General features: G+C 45.4%; 1 protein-coding gene across 1 annotated transcript in view; it reads left to right on the top strand.

The window, feature by feature from the left end:
- The window catches only part of LOC137886273 (unconventional myosin-IXAa-like), a 79,072-nt gene that overhangs the window by 59,150 nt on the left and 4,048 nt on the right, over window positions 1–15,874 (top strand). Inside the window, 19 exon segments of the mRNA XM_068728669.1 lie at window positions 631–1,785; window positions 2,071–2,155; window positions 2,541–2,744; window positions 5,592–5,710; window positions 5,938–6,038; window positions 6,237–6,460; window positions 6,584–6,700; window positions 7,139–7,327; window positions 7,668–7,715; window positions 7,824–7,935; window positions 8,483–8,544; window positions 9,391–9,583; window positions 10,919–11,047; window positions 11,139–11,244; window positions 11,517–11,648; window positions 11,969–12,092; window positions 13,375–13,428; window positions 14,994–15,014; window positions 15,339–15,607. Of these exon segments, the coding sequence (XP_068584770.1) occupies window positions 631–1,785; window positions 2,071–2,155; window positions 2,541–2,744; window positions 5,592–5,710; window positions 5,938–6,038; window positions 6,237–6,460; window positions 6,584–6,700; window positions 7,139–7,327; window positions 7,668–7,715; window positions 7,824–7,935; window positions 8,483–8,544; window positions 9,391–9,583; window positions 10,919–11,047; window positions 11,139–11,244; window positions 11,517–11,648; window positions 11,969–12,092; window positions 13,375–13,428; window positions 14,994–15,014; window positions 15,339–15,607 (3,444 nt within the window).

Raw genomic sequence — 15,874 nt, 5'->3', positions numbered from 1 at the left:
GGTTGAATCTGTCAAGATTTGATCTGAGACGCAGCATTCCGGTCATAAACCTTCATCAGGCATCAAAGATCTTTTCAAAATTTGGATTGACAATAATACAAACTCTGGTGCATAATCAGCGGCTCATGTTCTGCTCTCTGAGCTTCGCTCGTTGCAGAACAGACCTCGTTTTTGTCTCGTAAAAAAAAAAAAAAATGCTGCCATCAGCATATTCTTGCTGCAGGAATCATTTAGTTTAAAGAGAGGGGATTTTGAAAAGCAGCTATAATCGATGTTTTTATATTAACAGTAGATCGCATGTCTGCTTGTGTGTGGAAGGAGTCGCTCGTAGCGATGAACCCACAGAGACTTGATCACCTGACTCTGCAGTTCACCTCAGTTCTGTTGAGCTCATCGGTTTTGGGTTTCCCCTCCAACTTTACAGTTTTGGTAGAAAAATAAATACATCAGTGTTGTTGTGTTCACAGTCGTTTCCCCCAAGTGGCCAAAAAAAAATCAGTCATTGTTAAAATCTGTAGAAACCAAAAATGGCGTGTATTTGTTTTCAGCAGTATTATGGTTGCTGTGTTTATAATATTCTGTTCTGTTGTTAATCACCCTTTCTTATTATTCATTGATTATGTCTTTTAGGTTCAGGGAGGTGAAGGAGCGGCGGGAAAGACCACAGAGTCCACCAGCAGAGACGGATGCAGGGACCATGGAGGACCTCGCCTCATCAGGACAGGAAGCTTATGTCCAGGACGTCTCCGTCGAACTGTCCGAAGACTCTAAGTCTGCTCCGTCAGATCCGGGAGAGACAGAAAAAGAAGAGGACTCGGAGCGAAGCAGGAGCGCAGACGAGCCGAGCCACAAGAACCGGTCCAAACGAGAGAGCAGGCGGATGAGGGAGCTGGAGCAGGCGCAGTTCAGCTTGGAGCTCCTCAAGGGCCGAACCACCAGCTTCCAGGAAGACTCGGTCCCAGACGGCGGCGCCTGTCAGCCGGAAGACCCTCACAGACATTCGCCCCAGGGAACTCCGGCGAGTCACGGTAGTTGCGAAGTGCTCGGTGTGGAAGACATGGACACCGAAGGTTCTGGAGGTCTCGGTTCCAAGCTGGCTGCCCCTCAAGAACAACCCCAAATGCTGGACGTCCAACTGAGAGATTCCAACTTCAATGAGAAGCCTGCGATGGAGCCGCCGAACAAGGCGGAGGGTCCGAGGGCGACGTTTTATATCGCCTCGGACCAAAGTCCAGTTCATGAACCAACGCCAAAATCCCACAGAGAGAGACGAGAGTCCACGCCTCGTAGGCCTGTAGTGGTGTTGATCAGCATGCAGAAGGAGAGCCCTGTGGAGGAGGGGGAGCTGCTGGCGGCCCAAACCCTGGAAGGAGCTCCCGAAGCGGGAGCAGCGTCACCCGGTTCCCAGATGACCCCCGTTGCGGGCTCTGAGGTAGCGTCAGAGGTGGGACAGCCTCATGGGATTGCCACCAAGGCGGAGAGCGATGCATCCGGGGTGGATCCGTCTCCGACCGCCCGCGGATCAAGTCCAGAATCGGGGCTTTGCTCCTCAGAGGTGGACATCCAGATCGTCCTGGAGCCGAAGTCCGACGTTCCCGCTGTCCGCCCCAGTCAGCAGGAGAGGAAGGCGGTCCGGCCCCAAAAGGAGGCTCCCAGTCCGGTCCTGGACACAAAACCACCGAAGGCTCAGAAGAAGAGCTCGGGCCAGACTGTGATTGTGAACATGGTGGAGAAACCCCCCAACACTGTGTTCTCCCCGCCCAGACGCAAGCTGCCCTTCTCCAAGTAAGTGGACCCGTTATATGACTGAAGGTCAAGGTTCATTGTTTGCCTCAAATCTTGTTTGAGTCAAATCTGCTTTTAGAGCATCTCAAAATACACCGTTAACCTGATTATAGCAGCGTTGCTTTTGGCTGGTGACCATTCATTTAAAAAAAAGTGTTTTAAGATGTTTATATTTGCGAAAACTTGCTGTCAGTTAAAGTAAAAACATTTATTTTTTTGTAAAACATTTTAGTAGATTTTGTCTTTTTCTAAAACTTTGAATGTTTGTATTTTTTTGTGTTGCAGGTCAGATAAGGATTTGGTGAACCAGGAAAGATCTCTGGCCATGTTCAGAGACGACTCTAAATCTGATGGATCCAGAAACAGAGAGGTAGGACACACACACACACACACACACACACACACACACACACACACACACACACATCAACCTGCTCCCTCACACATCACATGCGCATCGTTTGATTCTTATACAATTGTATAAGATGTCTGTTGATGTGTGAAAAATGATCTTGTTGTGATTCTATGTTGAGGGTACATTTTTCATTATAAAACTGAAAAAAAAAAAATTTGTATTGTCATTATATATATTACCTCATACCTGGCCAATAAAGCTGATACTAATCCTGAACCTGTTTCTCAGTAGCTCTTAAAAATATACATAAATCAAACCAGTATATACATACAGCAGATTTACATACAACACACACACACACATCAGCGGCTGACCTGATGTTCCTGTGGTTACCTGGAAGCAGGTGGGCCGCCCCGGCCCCAAAAAGAAAGCGCGAATGTCCCGGACGCGCTCCGACTTCCTCACCCGCTGTAACTCCGAGGGGGCGACCCAGTCGGACGACGACGACGAATACTACATCCCCGCCCACTCCCACACGCTGCCCCCATTCCTGTCTCCCCCAAACGCCCACCCCGAGGCCGACTGTCACAGTGACTCCGAGATGGTAAAGCACCGGACCTCCGGAGGTCCCTTGACCTCCAAGCGATTGACTGTCTCCTGTCCACTCGGGGCGTCCTCCCTCCTCCGCCTGCCGCCTTCCTCTCAGATGGAGCTGGCCGAGAGGCAAAGGGAGGAGCCTCTAACACTGCTAACCCTCACTTCCGTCGTTCTGTTCACTGCTGTTTGACTCCCGAGCTGCAGTCTGTCGTTTCTCCACCTCACTCAAACAGACCGTCACCGTGGCCTGTCTGTAGTCAGTAGGCTGTCTGTAGTCAGTGGCCTGTCTCTAGTCAGTGGCCTGTCTCTAGTCAGTGGCCTGTCTGTAGTCAGTGTTCTGTCTGTAGTCAGTGGCCTGTCTTTAGTCAGTGGCCTGTCTCTAGTCAGTGGCCTGTCTGTAGTCAGTGTTCTGTCTGTAGTCAGTGGCCTGTCTTTAGTCAGTGGCCTGTCTCTAGTCAGTGTTCTGTCTCTAGTCAGTGGCCTGTCTGTAGTCAGTGTTCTGTCTGTAGTCAGTGGCCTGTCTTTAGTCAGTGGCCTGTCTCTAGTCAGTGGCCTGTCTGTAGTCAGTAGGCTGTCTGTAGTCAGTGACCTGTCTCTAGTCAGTGACCTGTCTCTAGTCAGTGGTCTGTCTGTAGTCAGTAGGCTGTCTGTAGTCAGTAGGCTGTCTGTAGTCAGTGACCTGTCTCTAGTCAGTGGCCTGTCTCTAGTCAGTGACCTGTCTCTAGTCAGTAGGCTGTCTGTAGTCAGTAGCCTGTCTGTAGTCAGTGACCTGTCTCTAGTCAGTGGCCTGTCTCTAGTCAGTGACCTGTCTCTAGTCAGTAGGCTGTCTGTAGTCAGTAGCCTGTCTGTAGTCAGTGGCCTGTCTGTAGTCAGTGACCTGTCTCTAGTCAGTGACCTGTCTCTAGTCAGTAGGCTGTCTGTAGTCAGTAGCCTGTCTGTAGTCAGTGGCCTGTCTGTAGTCAGTGACCTGTCTCTAGTCAGTGACCTGTCTCTAGTCAGTGGTCTGTCTGTAGTCAGTAGCCTGTCTGTAGTCAGTGGCCTGTCTGTAGTCAGTGTTCTGTCTTTAGTCAGTGGCCTGTCTCTAGTCAGTGGCCTGTCTGTAGTCAGTAGGCTGTCTGTAGTCAGTAGCCTGTCTGTAGTCAGTGGCCTGTCTCTAGTCAGTGACCTGTCTGTAGTCAGTAGGCTGTCTGTAGTCAGTAGCCTGTCTGTAGTCAGTGACCTGTCTCTAGTCAGTGACCTGTCTCTAGTCAGTGTTCTGTCTGTAGTCAGTAGCCTGTCTCTAGTCAGTGGCCTGTCTGTAGTCAGTGTTCTGTCTGTAGTCAGTGGTCTGTCTTTAGTCAATGGCCTGTCTCTAGTCAGTGACCTACCTGTCTGTAGTCAGTAGCCTGTCTGTAGTCAGTGACCTGTCTCTAGTCAGTGGCCTGTCTCTAGTCAGTGACCTGTCTGTAGTCAGTAGGCTGTCTGTAGTCAGTAGCCTGTCTGTAGTCAGTGGCCTGTCTCTAGTCAGTGGCCTGTCTTTAGTCAATGGCCTGTCTGTAGTCAGTGACCTACCTGTCTGTAGTCAGTAGCCTGTCTGTAGTCAGTGTTCTGTCTGTAGTCAGTGGCCTGTCTGTAGTCAGTAGCCTGTCTGTAGTCAGTGTTCTGTCTGTAGTCAGTGTTCTGTCTGTAGTCAGTAGCCCGTCTGTAGTCAGTGTTCTGTCTGTAGTCAGTGGCCTGTCTGTAGTCAGTAGCCTGTCTGTAGTCAGTGTTCTGTCTGTAGTCAGTGGCCTGTCTCTAGTCAGTGACCTGTCTGTAGTCAGTGTTCTGTCTGTAGTCAGTGTTCTGTCTGTAGTCAGTAGCCTGTCTGTAGTCAGTGTTCTGTCTGTAGTCAGTGTTCTGTCTGTAGTCAGTAGCCTGTCTGTAGTCAGTGTTCTGTCTGTAGTCAGTGTTCTGTCTGTAGTCAGTAGCCTGTCTGTAGTCAGTGTTCTTGCACGTCGCTCTGGCTGAGAAGCTGAGTCATCTAAGTTGTCACCTGAAGCCTTTACATCTCTCTCTCAGGGGATACTTCAACATTTTGGCGTTTAATCTCATAGTTTTTACTTCCATACGCAATGCCATGTTGTAAGAAGGTCTGGAACAATTATGTAAAGATGTCTGGTTTGTTTTGCCAACCAACAGCCCAAAACCCTAAAGATGATCAAATTACGATAATATACTGTAAAACCTTTAAAAAAAAAGGACCTAGTGGATAAATAAGCTAAATGACGAATCGACTGTCAGAACTGTTGCCGATTCATTCTGTCAGTCAAATAGTAGGTTAAAAGTCAAAATGCCACACGTATCAAAGAATCTCCGAAACCTTCTACTTCTTCTTTAACAACGATAAACAAAGGTTTTCACCGTAAGGACAGACCGGAGATCTTCCTCCACTCATACGAAAGCACGACGTCACGCCTCGTGTTGCTCTGCACGCCATCTGCTGCATGCTGGACTCGTTCGAACCTCGAGCAGAGTGACTTCTCACTAACCACGTCGTCTTCTACGCATGAGCTCCGTTTCCCTCTCAATACGTCAACGTCAGCGCTGTCCTCTGTGATGCTGCTGATTTCACTCACTCAGCAGATTCATTATATCAGTGCATTTAGTAGAATCACCAGAAGAAGAAGTCATTTACCTCAATATGTTCTCCTTTTACATGATTTACAAATATGTACTGCATTCTGTGCATACTATACTTTATGTACAACAAAGTGTATTGACATATTACTACATGACATGATGTTTCTGTCCATAAGGCACAAATATAGAGGAACCAACCTGGACCAGTCTTCATAACTCGTTCAGCTGAAATGTACGTTTCTGTTTTCTCACCCAGTTGTCGTTCTCTGCTCTCCAGCCATCTCACAAAGACCAGAAGAAGATCCACAAGACCATGTCGTCCGGGGACCTGGGCAAGGTGGAGGTCCTCAGGAAGACCTCCAGTCAGGATGGAAGGTGAGAGCGTCCAGAGAGTCTCTGATCGCATTAAAAGTCCTCCTCGCACCGTCGCATTTCACATTTGTGGCGGCTGTGGCTCAGAGATAGAACGGGTCGTTCCTCTAATTGAGAAGATCGGCTTTCGATCCCCTGGCTCCTTTTTTTCTCTTCTTTTTTTTTGTGGGGGACATTTGTGCATTCTTAAATCGGTTTAGTTAGATTCATTGTGTTGTGTGATTCAGCAGGATGAGAGGAAGGATGCGATTCTGGAGTAAGACGAAGCACGGCGAGAAAAAGCTGTCGAGAGAGAAGCAGGCCAGCGGGAGCGAAGCCGCAGAGACACATGGTAAAAAAATAAATACAAGTAAATCCAATCTGCATACAAATTCTATTACAGTATACTATAAGATATTATTTAAACATGTAAAATAAGTTTTATGAAGCTTTTAGGCGACCTAAGCGTCTTGATAAACAAGTCATTTTTTGTAGTAATCCACCTTCTCTCTCTTCCTGCCTCCACCTCCCTTCGTCTCCATCCTCCCAGAAGGCCCCTCTTCTCCTCCTCACAGTCCAGATTTGGAGGCAGCTCCGCCTCGGGGGGTCAGGGACAGCAAGGAGAACAAGGAGCCGTCTCCTAAGATGAGGAGGCGTCGCAGCGTGAAGATCAGCAGCATCGCTCTGGAACCGGCCCAGTGGCAAAACGACGCCCTGCACATCCTCAGCTCGGCCCACGACTACCGCAGCATGAACGACTTCCTCATGAAGAAGGTGAGGGGAACTACTTTCCCTCAGTTCCCCCAAAAAACCTAACAGGGCATCATCTTTGTTTAATGTGTCCAGGTTTTGAGATCATTTCCGCCTTCTTAGCTTAAAAAGCATCTGTCCCTCCAGATCGCCGAACTGGAGTCCGAGGACGGTAAGAAGGACACCATGGTGGACGTCGTCTTCAAGAAAGCGCTGAGGGAGTTCAGGATCAACATCTTCAACTCTTACTCCACCGCCCTGGCGGTGAGTCCTCGCTGCTCTTTTCTCTCCGCTTGTTCTCAGCTGTGTGAAGAAGTCCAGATACATTTGGGAATCTGAAGCACCCACAGCCCCACAAACTGTAAAATAACTCAGTCTGGGTTTTGTGGGCTCCTTAGATCAGAAAACATGGGATTCAACGAGTCATTTTTTTTAGGAGGGGGGGCTTAAAAGGACAGAGGGTGAATACAGGTTTATTCAGACGGACAGTGTGAGATGAAAAAAAGTTGTTTTTGAGCATTAAAGAAAGTCAAAACACAAGTATGAACCGGAAAAACAAGCACGATGTGATCGTCTGGGATGTGCTGCAGATGAGGCAACGTGCCCACCTTGCATATAAGTGGATTCAAATTAAAACTGTAAAAAAAAAAAACGACTTACTGATGATTCTGAACATTTCCTTTCCTTGGCCCACACCACCAGATGGATGACGGGAAGAGCATCCGTTACAAGGATCTGTACGCGCTGTTCGAGCACATCCTGGAGAAGACCATGCGTCTGGAGCAGAGGGACTGGTGCGAGTCTCCGGTGAAGGTGTGGGTCAACACCTTCAAGGTGTTCCTGGACGAGTTCATGACCGAGTACAAGCCCATGGAGGGAACGATCGGCAGGGTGAGAGAGCTAAAGACTGGATGGATGGGAAAATGACACAAATACACAAGTAATGGGTGCAGATAATATTTAGATGTATTACAACAAAAGAGAGACCAGAGGTGGTTTTAAAGGGGATGTAAAGTTTTTAATTGTTCAAGGAAGAATAGTTGACTTTTGGGATTCTTACCGCCTGCCACAGGAATGCTAGGTCCCGTTTTACTTACCTAACTACACTTTGCAATAAAAATAATAACTGTAGTTATCAATTCTTTACATGTTCAGCACTCACAAGGAAAATTTAAAAGAAGGCTGTCAGGTGAAATGCTCTGATTCTTTCAACACATTCGTCTCTTTCCAGGCTCCGAAAAGAGAACGCAAGAAGTCGAGGAAGAAGGAAACTGACATTGTGAGTTTTAAATGGAGCACTGACACCTCAATAAAAAAACAAAACAACTGATTGATTGATTGATTGAGCTGAGCTGAGCTGACCGGTGTCTCTGCTGCCCGCCTGCAGGTGGAGGAACACAACGGCCACATCTTCAAGTCCACACAGTACAGCATCCCCACCTACTGCGAGTACTGCTCCTCCCTCATCTGGATGATGGACCGAGCCTGCGTCTGCAAACGTGAGGACCGGACACGGAAACACACACACACACACACACACACACACACACACACACACACACACACTCTCTCACACACAGAGATAAATACACCACCAGCAGTTCCTAATGTTCTCCTAACTCACTTACTCTCAGGCACTGATGCCATGTGTGTGGTTTTTATTTCCACCCACACAGCACATTATACCCCCTCCTACTCTTTTCACCCACACACACACACACACACACACACACACACACACACACACTTGCCCTGCCTCCCTGAGTGTCAGAAAAAATTCGATTAAACATCGTAAATCCATCTTCTATCTAGTTTCAAGCTCCATCTGCACTTTCAGTGAGCAGCAGCAGACATCACATCCAAACTCTCTGACGCCTCGGCGTTTACCTTCTTAAGACTTTGAGGTCGAGACCGACTGACTGACTGACTGACTGACTGACCGACCGACCGACCGACCGACCGACCGACTGACTGCAGCTGTTGTTGTTGTTGCTGCAGTTGCGCGGAGGTTTTAGAGGTCTGATTGTGTCGATCTGTTTTCTGCAGTGTGTCGCTACGCCTGCCACAGGAAGTGCTGCTCCAAGATGACCACCAAGTGCAGTAAAAAGGTAGGAGGACATTTATTTATTTTTTATTTATCTGACTGTGACTTATTTCAGGGTGCTGAAATATCACAGCGGCGTTAAAATGCAGGAAGATAACACTGGATATGGATATCATAGCACGTCAGCGTAATCATTAATCAAAACAAGTAAAGGAATAAAATATAGTGTGCCTGACATGTTTTTGGCAAGATACTGTACTGTACTTTTGCTCTGCTTCATGCTCTTAGATGCTTGTGTAAGCAAGGAGATGCACTTATGACTTCTGGTGACTAGTAGTTCTTTTGATTACCAATGTTGAACACACTTATTGTAAGTCGCTTTGGATTAAAGCGTCTGCTAAATGACTGTAATGTAAATGTAATGTAATGTACAAATACTCTGTGAGCTCACTGAGAGGGAATCGTGGTGAAAAAGGACCATATTTGCTGCTTTTTTTAACAAAAGCTTTGTCAACACTTTCTTCTTTTTCTTGGTTGGATATTCAGCCTTTATGTCTTTGAGGTAAAAGCATTCATTTGAACCGTTTACTCTGATGAGGTACAGTTGCAAACTCGGCCCTCTGCTTCTTCTAAAAGCGACGCTACGTCCCCTTTTTAAAAGAAAAAGTCAAACAACCTTTCTTTTAATGAAAATTAAGTTGAATTTATGACTAATAAAACGTACTCTCTCGCTCTACTACTGGCTGACTTGATCCGGTGTGATCACCAGCTTATGGTGGCTAATGTTAGCATATTTTAGCATATTTTAAGTAGTCCGTCTAAAGTCCAACTGTCAGCCTGAGTCACAGGCAGCAGGCTCTCTTTAATTGGGACGTGTTTCTGTGTCTGCGTTTGTCTTTTTGTACACTAGTACGATCCGGAGCTGTCGTCGCGGCAGTACGGTGTGGAGTTGTCCCGTCTGACCAGCGAGGAGCGAACGGTTCCTCAGCTGGTGGAGAAGCTCATCAACTACATCGAGATGCACGGCCTCTATACGGAGGGCATCTACAGGAAGTCGGGCTCCACCAATAAGATCAAAGAGCTCCGTCTGGGGCTGGACACAGGTGAGACCGACACGAAAATAACATTTCATATCTGTGTTTTCATGTAGTTAATGTTAATTCTTAATCAATTCATCTGTGCTTCTGCTGTGAAAACTATGTTAGCTCACGTGATGATATGATGAAAGTTTAATGTAAGAGCTGATTTTGAAATGAAAGTCATCGCATACTGTAAATATACTGCTGTACTAGCCTACTTCTTTTAGTTATTTGTCTTCTTTTCCCTCTTCTTCTATTACTGCTACTACTACTACTACTATGACTGTACTGCAACTACTATTCATTGTACTTATGCTTCTTTTCTTCTTCTACTACTTCTATTACATCTTCTATTACTAATTCATCTTCTTCTACTACTACAAATATGATAAGTAGTACTACTGCTACGACTCTCCTACTGCTAATATGACTATTACTACTACTACTACTTCTTTTTCTTCTACTACTATTACTACTACAACTACCACCACTACAACTCTCCTACTACCATGACTCTTCTACTACTACTACTATTACTACTACTGCTACTACTACTACTACTACTACTAATACTACTACTGGTACAACGACAAGTCTGCTACTACTTCTTTGTCTCCTTTATCTTCTTTTTCTTCTACTACTAGTACTACTACTACAACTACCATCACTACAACTCTCCTACTACCATGACTCTACTACTACTACTTCTTTTTCTTCTACTACTACTACTATGATGACGACTCTACTACTACTTCTTATTTTTTATTTTCTTCTTCTACTACTTGTACTACTACAACTGCTACTATGACTACTCTGCTACTATGATTCTACTCTGCTACCATGACTCTACTCTGCTACCATGACTCTACTCTGCTACTATGACTTTACTCTGCTACCATGACTCTACTCTGCTACTATGACTTTACTCTGCTACCATGACTCTACTCTGCTACCATGACTCTACTCTGCTACTATGACTCTACTCTGCTACCATGACTCTACTCTGCTACTATGACTCTACTCTGCTACCATGACTCTACTCTGCTACTATGACTCTACTCTGCTACTATGACTTTACTCTGCTACCATGACTCTACTCTGCTACTATGACTACTCGGCTACTACTACTGCTACATCTTCTTCTTCCTCTTCGTCGTCTTCTTCTTCTACGACTCACCTACTGCTACTACGTCTAAGACTTCTACTTCTACAACTACTACGATTCAACTGCCCCTTCTGCTTCTTCTCCCTCTACTACTACTACTCTTACTATTACTACTAGGTCTTCTCCTAGTACGTCTAACTAAACGTTATAGAGGAACAAAAGCAGAAAGATGAAAGTTCATTTGTGTGTTCTAGATGTGAGCATAGTGAACCTGGATGACTACAACATTCACGTCATTGCCAGCGTTCTCAAACAGTGGCTCCGTGACCTGCCCAGCCCCCTCATGACATTTGAACTGTACGAGGAGTTCCTCAGGGCCATGGGTAAGCTCACAACCAGCCCCGCCAGTGACTCTGTGTCCTCCAGCCGAGAGTCAGTTTCTGAAGGGTGTGTGTGTGTTTGTTTTTTCTTCAGGTCAGCCAGACAGGCGGGAGGTGATCCGGGGGGTGTACTCGGTGATCGACCAGCTCAGCAGGACACACCTCAGCACGCTGGAGCGCCTCATCTTCCACCTGGTCAGGTGAGCGATGATGAGATAAGAAGCAACATCAGTAGCTCAGCCTCAGGCAGGACAAGTCTGCGTTTAAATATCTGAGGTTTTGAAAATAAGATCTGATCATTGTCTTTGCCAGTGAGCAAACTCTTTTGTTTTGTTGTTTTCATACTGATTATGAAACGCGCTGCATTAGCCGTCTCGGCCACACGCCGCCCTGTCTGTCTGTGTTTGCTGGGAAATGGTTGTCACGCTCTGTAACATCCGGATTAACCGTATTATGCTGTGGTGTGTTTCAGGATCGCCCTGCAGGAAGAGACTAACAGGATGTCAGCCAACGCCCTCGCCATCGTGTTCGCTCCCTGCATCCTTCGCTGCCCCGACACCATCGACCCGCTGCAGAGCGTCCAAGACATCAGCAAGACCACGGCGTACGTCCTCAGCTCTCCTCTGAAAACTGTACTTAAGTGCAATACTCGAGTAAATGTACTGTAGTTTTTGTAAGTTATGTTACAGCACAAGATCCTAAAGTGACTTCCTGTTTACATAGTCGATGCTTTTGAATGGAAGGCGCTACAAATGTTAGCTTACTTACAGATGAAGAAAGCCTTCACTGTAAGAATGTTTTAATGGTGCAACCTGATTTAGTGAATCAGTTTGAAACCAGCTAGTAGTCATTTCCGAATATCTGGTGCAACCCGATCCTCTGTTCTACTTGTGTTCTACTCTAAATGGATCTCTTCCCCTGTAGGTGTGTGGAGCTGATCATCAACGAGCAGATGAGCAAGTACAAAGCCCGTCTGAAGGACATCAACAGTCTGGAGTTTGCAGAGAGCAAAGCCAAGAGCAGGCTGACCCACATCAGGAAGTCCATGGTAAGATCAGATTATCGGCCCTCTATGGGCTTCTCCACCAAGTCACGTCGCTCTAAAGACATTCGTGTGATTAATCCGTATTGACCGGCATTGACGTGGATGTGTTTCCTCTCACTCATCGTTTAAATGCTGACGCGACAGTTTTCAGCTGGCATGGTCTGTCTCCGCGGCCGTGGCAGGAGTTCATTCATACATCTTTCATCAACAGATTTTGATGTTGTTGTTGTTTTTTTAAACACAAGCAGAAAGTCTAAATCTTAAAAATACAACACTTTGCAAACATAAGATAAAGTTGTTGTAACATCATGTTAATATCTCTGCATTATTAAGGCATGGATCCCTCTTACTGTTACCTTCTAACTTACTTCACAGTCACGTCAGAATTTTAAAAAGAGCTTGCAAAATTATTTAAAATAATAAAACATGTACAAAACAAAAAGGACAAGAGTGTTGAGATTAGAAAAAGATTAGCCCCACTTGCTAATTGTTAGCATAATGTTGCTCACATTGGTCATTTAAATGAATACATCTGCATCTTAATGGAAATAAGACAACTGATCTGAATCTGAACTGAACTAAACTGGAATTATGAAAAAGAAAAGAAAAACCTTCCACTGTAGCTGTTATGAAAAACAGCAGAAGCAGTGACTTACATCTATTGTGAGACATTATGCAACTTCCTATTAGTACACTCTAGCAAAGAATGAAATCACTGTGCTGCCCAGATTGCATCAAGCTGAGTCATATCTATTTCTGGCAAACATTAATCGGAAAGATGCTGCCCACTTATTCTCAAACCTCTCGAATTTCTCTACCAGCCAGCTGTATCTAAACTTTGCCAATAAGCATTTTCAGATCAAAAGATGTGTTGACGTCTCGGTCCTTAAAAAGTACAAAAATATTATCAACAACATGAACTAAAAGAACCAAAAGTAGACGTATTTCTTTGTCAGAATGGGCCATTATATCATAATATTATTGGCCAATTAATATTGATTACAAGGTACTTGTACTTTACTTAAGTACAGTACTTGGGTAAAAATACTTTGTTAGTATGTGGCTGAAACTGAAACAGTTATATTTAACTAAGTGCCCAAAAAAAACTTTCACTTCCCAAACAAATTTAGCTCAGTTTTAACCTAAATGTCTTTTGACTTGCAAACCACCAAACCCACGCTTACTTGATTCACCGTTCCCTAACCCTAATCTGTACTTCCTTCCTCCCTTCCTTCCTTCCTTCCTCCCTTCCTTCCTCCCTTCCTTCCCCCACCCATCCTTCCAGAAACCTGTACTAATTGCTGTTAGGTTTATGAGCATAACCCGCACTTCCACCCCGGTATGTATGCCCCTTCTCACTCCATGTGCCCGCCCACCACCACCACCACCGCCACCAGTCCTGTCCTGTCCATCAAGTCTATCCGATCCGTCCACTCATACTGTCTGTTACCTCCAGTCACTGTCCTCGTCACGTCTGTCTGTAGCTCTTCTAGCTGTCTCACCTTCTGTTTGAGTATTCCTCACTGATGTGTTACAACAGGGAGAATGTCAAAGGGGCCTGAGTGATAACCCTTAGAATAAACTTTACTTATTAATGCTCATTTTTATACCTGGGTTCTAAGTTGACATCTTCAGTATATTTACTATAAAATAGTGTGGTATTGATTCATATTTGGGTAAATGAATGTGGCTGTCAGCGGGTATGGTTCTACTCGGACTAGTCTGACTTCTATCAATTTTATTTCTTGGAGACTTAAACAAAGCACTGAAACTTGACTTGTTGATTTGTTTCAATGGAATCACATTTGGAGTTCCAAAATTCTTTTTGACCTCTTCTACTCCTTGCGACTTGTCTTTCAGAGGCTGTAGCAGGCTGAGATTTAGCGTGGGAAAGGTCATCTTATGGGCCTGTTTACATCATGTGCTTCCCTTCCCTCACTTTAAACATTTGAATAACATTTATTACAGACTATAAAAACTAGACACAGTGCTGAGCTGAATCTCAAATTGATCTTCAGGTTCACGATGTACACCACTACTGTGTGGCATTGACTGCTGACCTGCTGTCTCGCCCTACAGATCCCCTAGAAACAGCCCAAAAATGGGTCTACGGTAAAGAGGAGTGAAGTAGAAGAGGTTAAAGGAATGTATATAACAAGAAACATCAAACCTGCCACCATGGCCTCGCACAGAGGACGCCATTGTTCTATCCCTTTTATTTGTTCAACTTTGTTCCCAAATATACTGAGACTTCAGAACTTCAGTTGGACTCCATCGTGTCCTAAGATTTTAAGTGATCTTTGTCCTCGAGGGTCTCAGGACAGTGGGTGTGCTGTAAAACCCCTTGAGGCACATATTTGATCGGTGATATTGGGCTGCTGTCATAAATAAAATGGACTCAACTAAAGTTGCTTGTAAACAACTGTTGTGTGAACAGATGGGATGGTAACAGCAGCTAACACATGCTAATAATAACCATAATTATCTAAGCATTGTGTGAATTAAGTTGATTTGCGCTCTAAAACCAAAGCAAGTCCCCATAGCTAATGTAGTTAGCTAACTGCTAACATTGTTGAATTGACTTCACGCTTATAATGTAACAAGCTCTTTGTTGTTTGTGTAAAGTTAGAGGAGTTTCCATCATGGCGTTGTTTATTTGTCTGCCGAGTCTGTGCGGAAACCGACCCAAGCTAGCTACCTTGTTGCTAGCAGGATCTATGCTAGCAGTGCTATCAAGCTAACCTTACTGTTGCTGTGGGAGAAATTAAGGTTATTAGACTAAAATGGGTTAAATTAGGCAAATGCTGTATCTTTGAACAGTTGTGTCTAATGTTTGTGGTCTGAGAGAGCAGCACTGACTGCTGTTTGCTTTCTGTCTCTACTCTACAACGTATTATCATGCAGCCTAACACAGCTAAAGCTAAGGTAATGCCTACCTGTGTGTGTGTGTGTGTGTGTGTGTGTGTGTGTAGCATAAGATGTGTTTGTGAGTGTGTGTGTGTGTGTGTGAGCGGTGATATTCAGCTGGCCTCATAGTTTCTTAGCCGTGATGTTGTGCTATCAATACATCCTCTGTAATGAATGTGGTCAACACATCCAGCCGTGTCTATAGCGAGTCTGCTGTCTGTGCTCCATCGCTGTCACCGTCAACAACAACCACAAAATATTATCATTATTATTATTCGTCAGCCTCCAGTGAGACACTCTCTTACTCTGTGATTTTTTTTTTGTGTGTGTGTGAACTTGCAGAGCAAAGGCCGTGTTCGGCAAAGCAGCACCCACACGCCATCGCCTCCTCTCAGCCCCAAAGTGGACCCTTTGGTGGTGATGGACGGAGAGAGTGCAGGAGGAGGAGGAGAAGGAGGAGGAGGTGGAGGTGGAGGAGGAGGAGGAGGAGGAGGAGGAGGAGGAGGAGGAGAGGATGCAGCAGAGCCCGGGCCGAACGAGCAGCAGCAGCAGGCGATGCAGCAGGAAGAGCGAATCCTCACCGAGCAGATCGAGAGTCTGCAGAAAGAAAAGTACGGCGTCTCTGCGGTCGAACTCTTCAGACGACATTGGAAGTGTTTAGTTTAATGCGTCACGTTAAGTTTGAACACAAAGCACAGGGAATTAGTTAGTCACTATAGCGGATGTATCTCTCGATAATGGCCGATAATGGCAATCTGTTACATTGAACCCTTCAGTGACACGCACGGAGTATTACAGTCTTATCAGGACAAAATTCAGCTTATCTGGAGTAGGAATATCTTGTAGGCCAAGTAGGAGCTTAAGGTCAGTCTATAGTA

This window comes from Cebidichthys violaceus, unplaced genomic scaffold (genome assembly GCF_023349555.1).
Source record: "Cebidichthys violaceus isolate CVI_PGR_0920_01 unplaced genomic scaffold, fCebVio1.0.p SCAF_100, whole genome shotgun sequence".
Classification (NCBI taxonomy): Eukaryota; Metazoa; Chordata; class Actinopteri; order Perciformes; family Stichaeidae; genus Cebidichthys; species Cebidichthys violaceus.
This window is presented reverse-complemented; position numbering and strand designations above follow the sequence as displayed.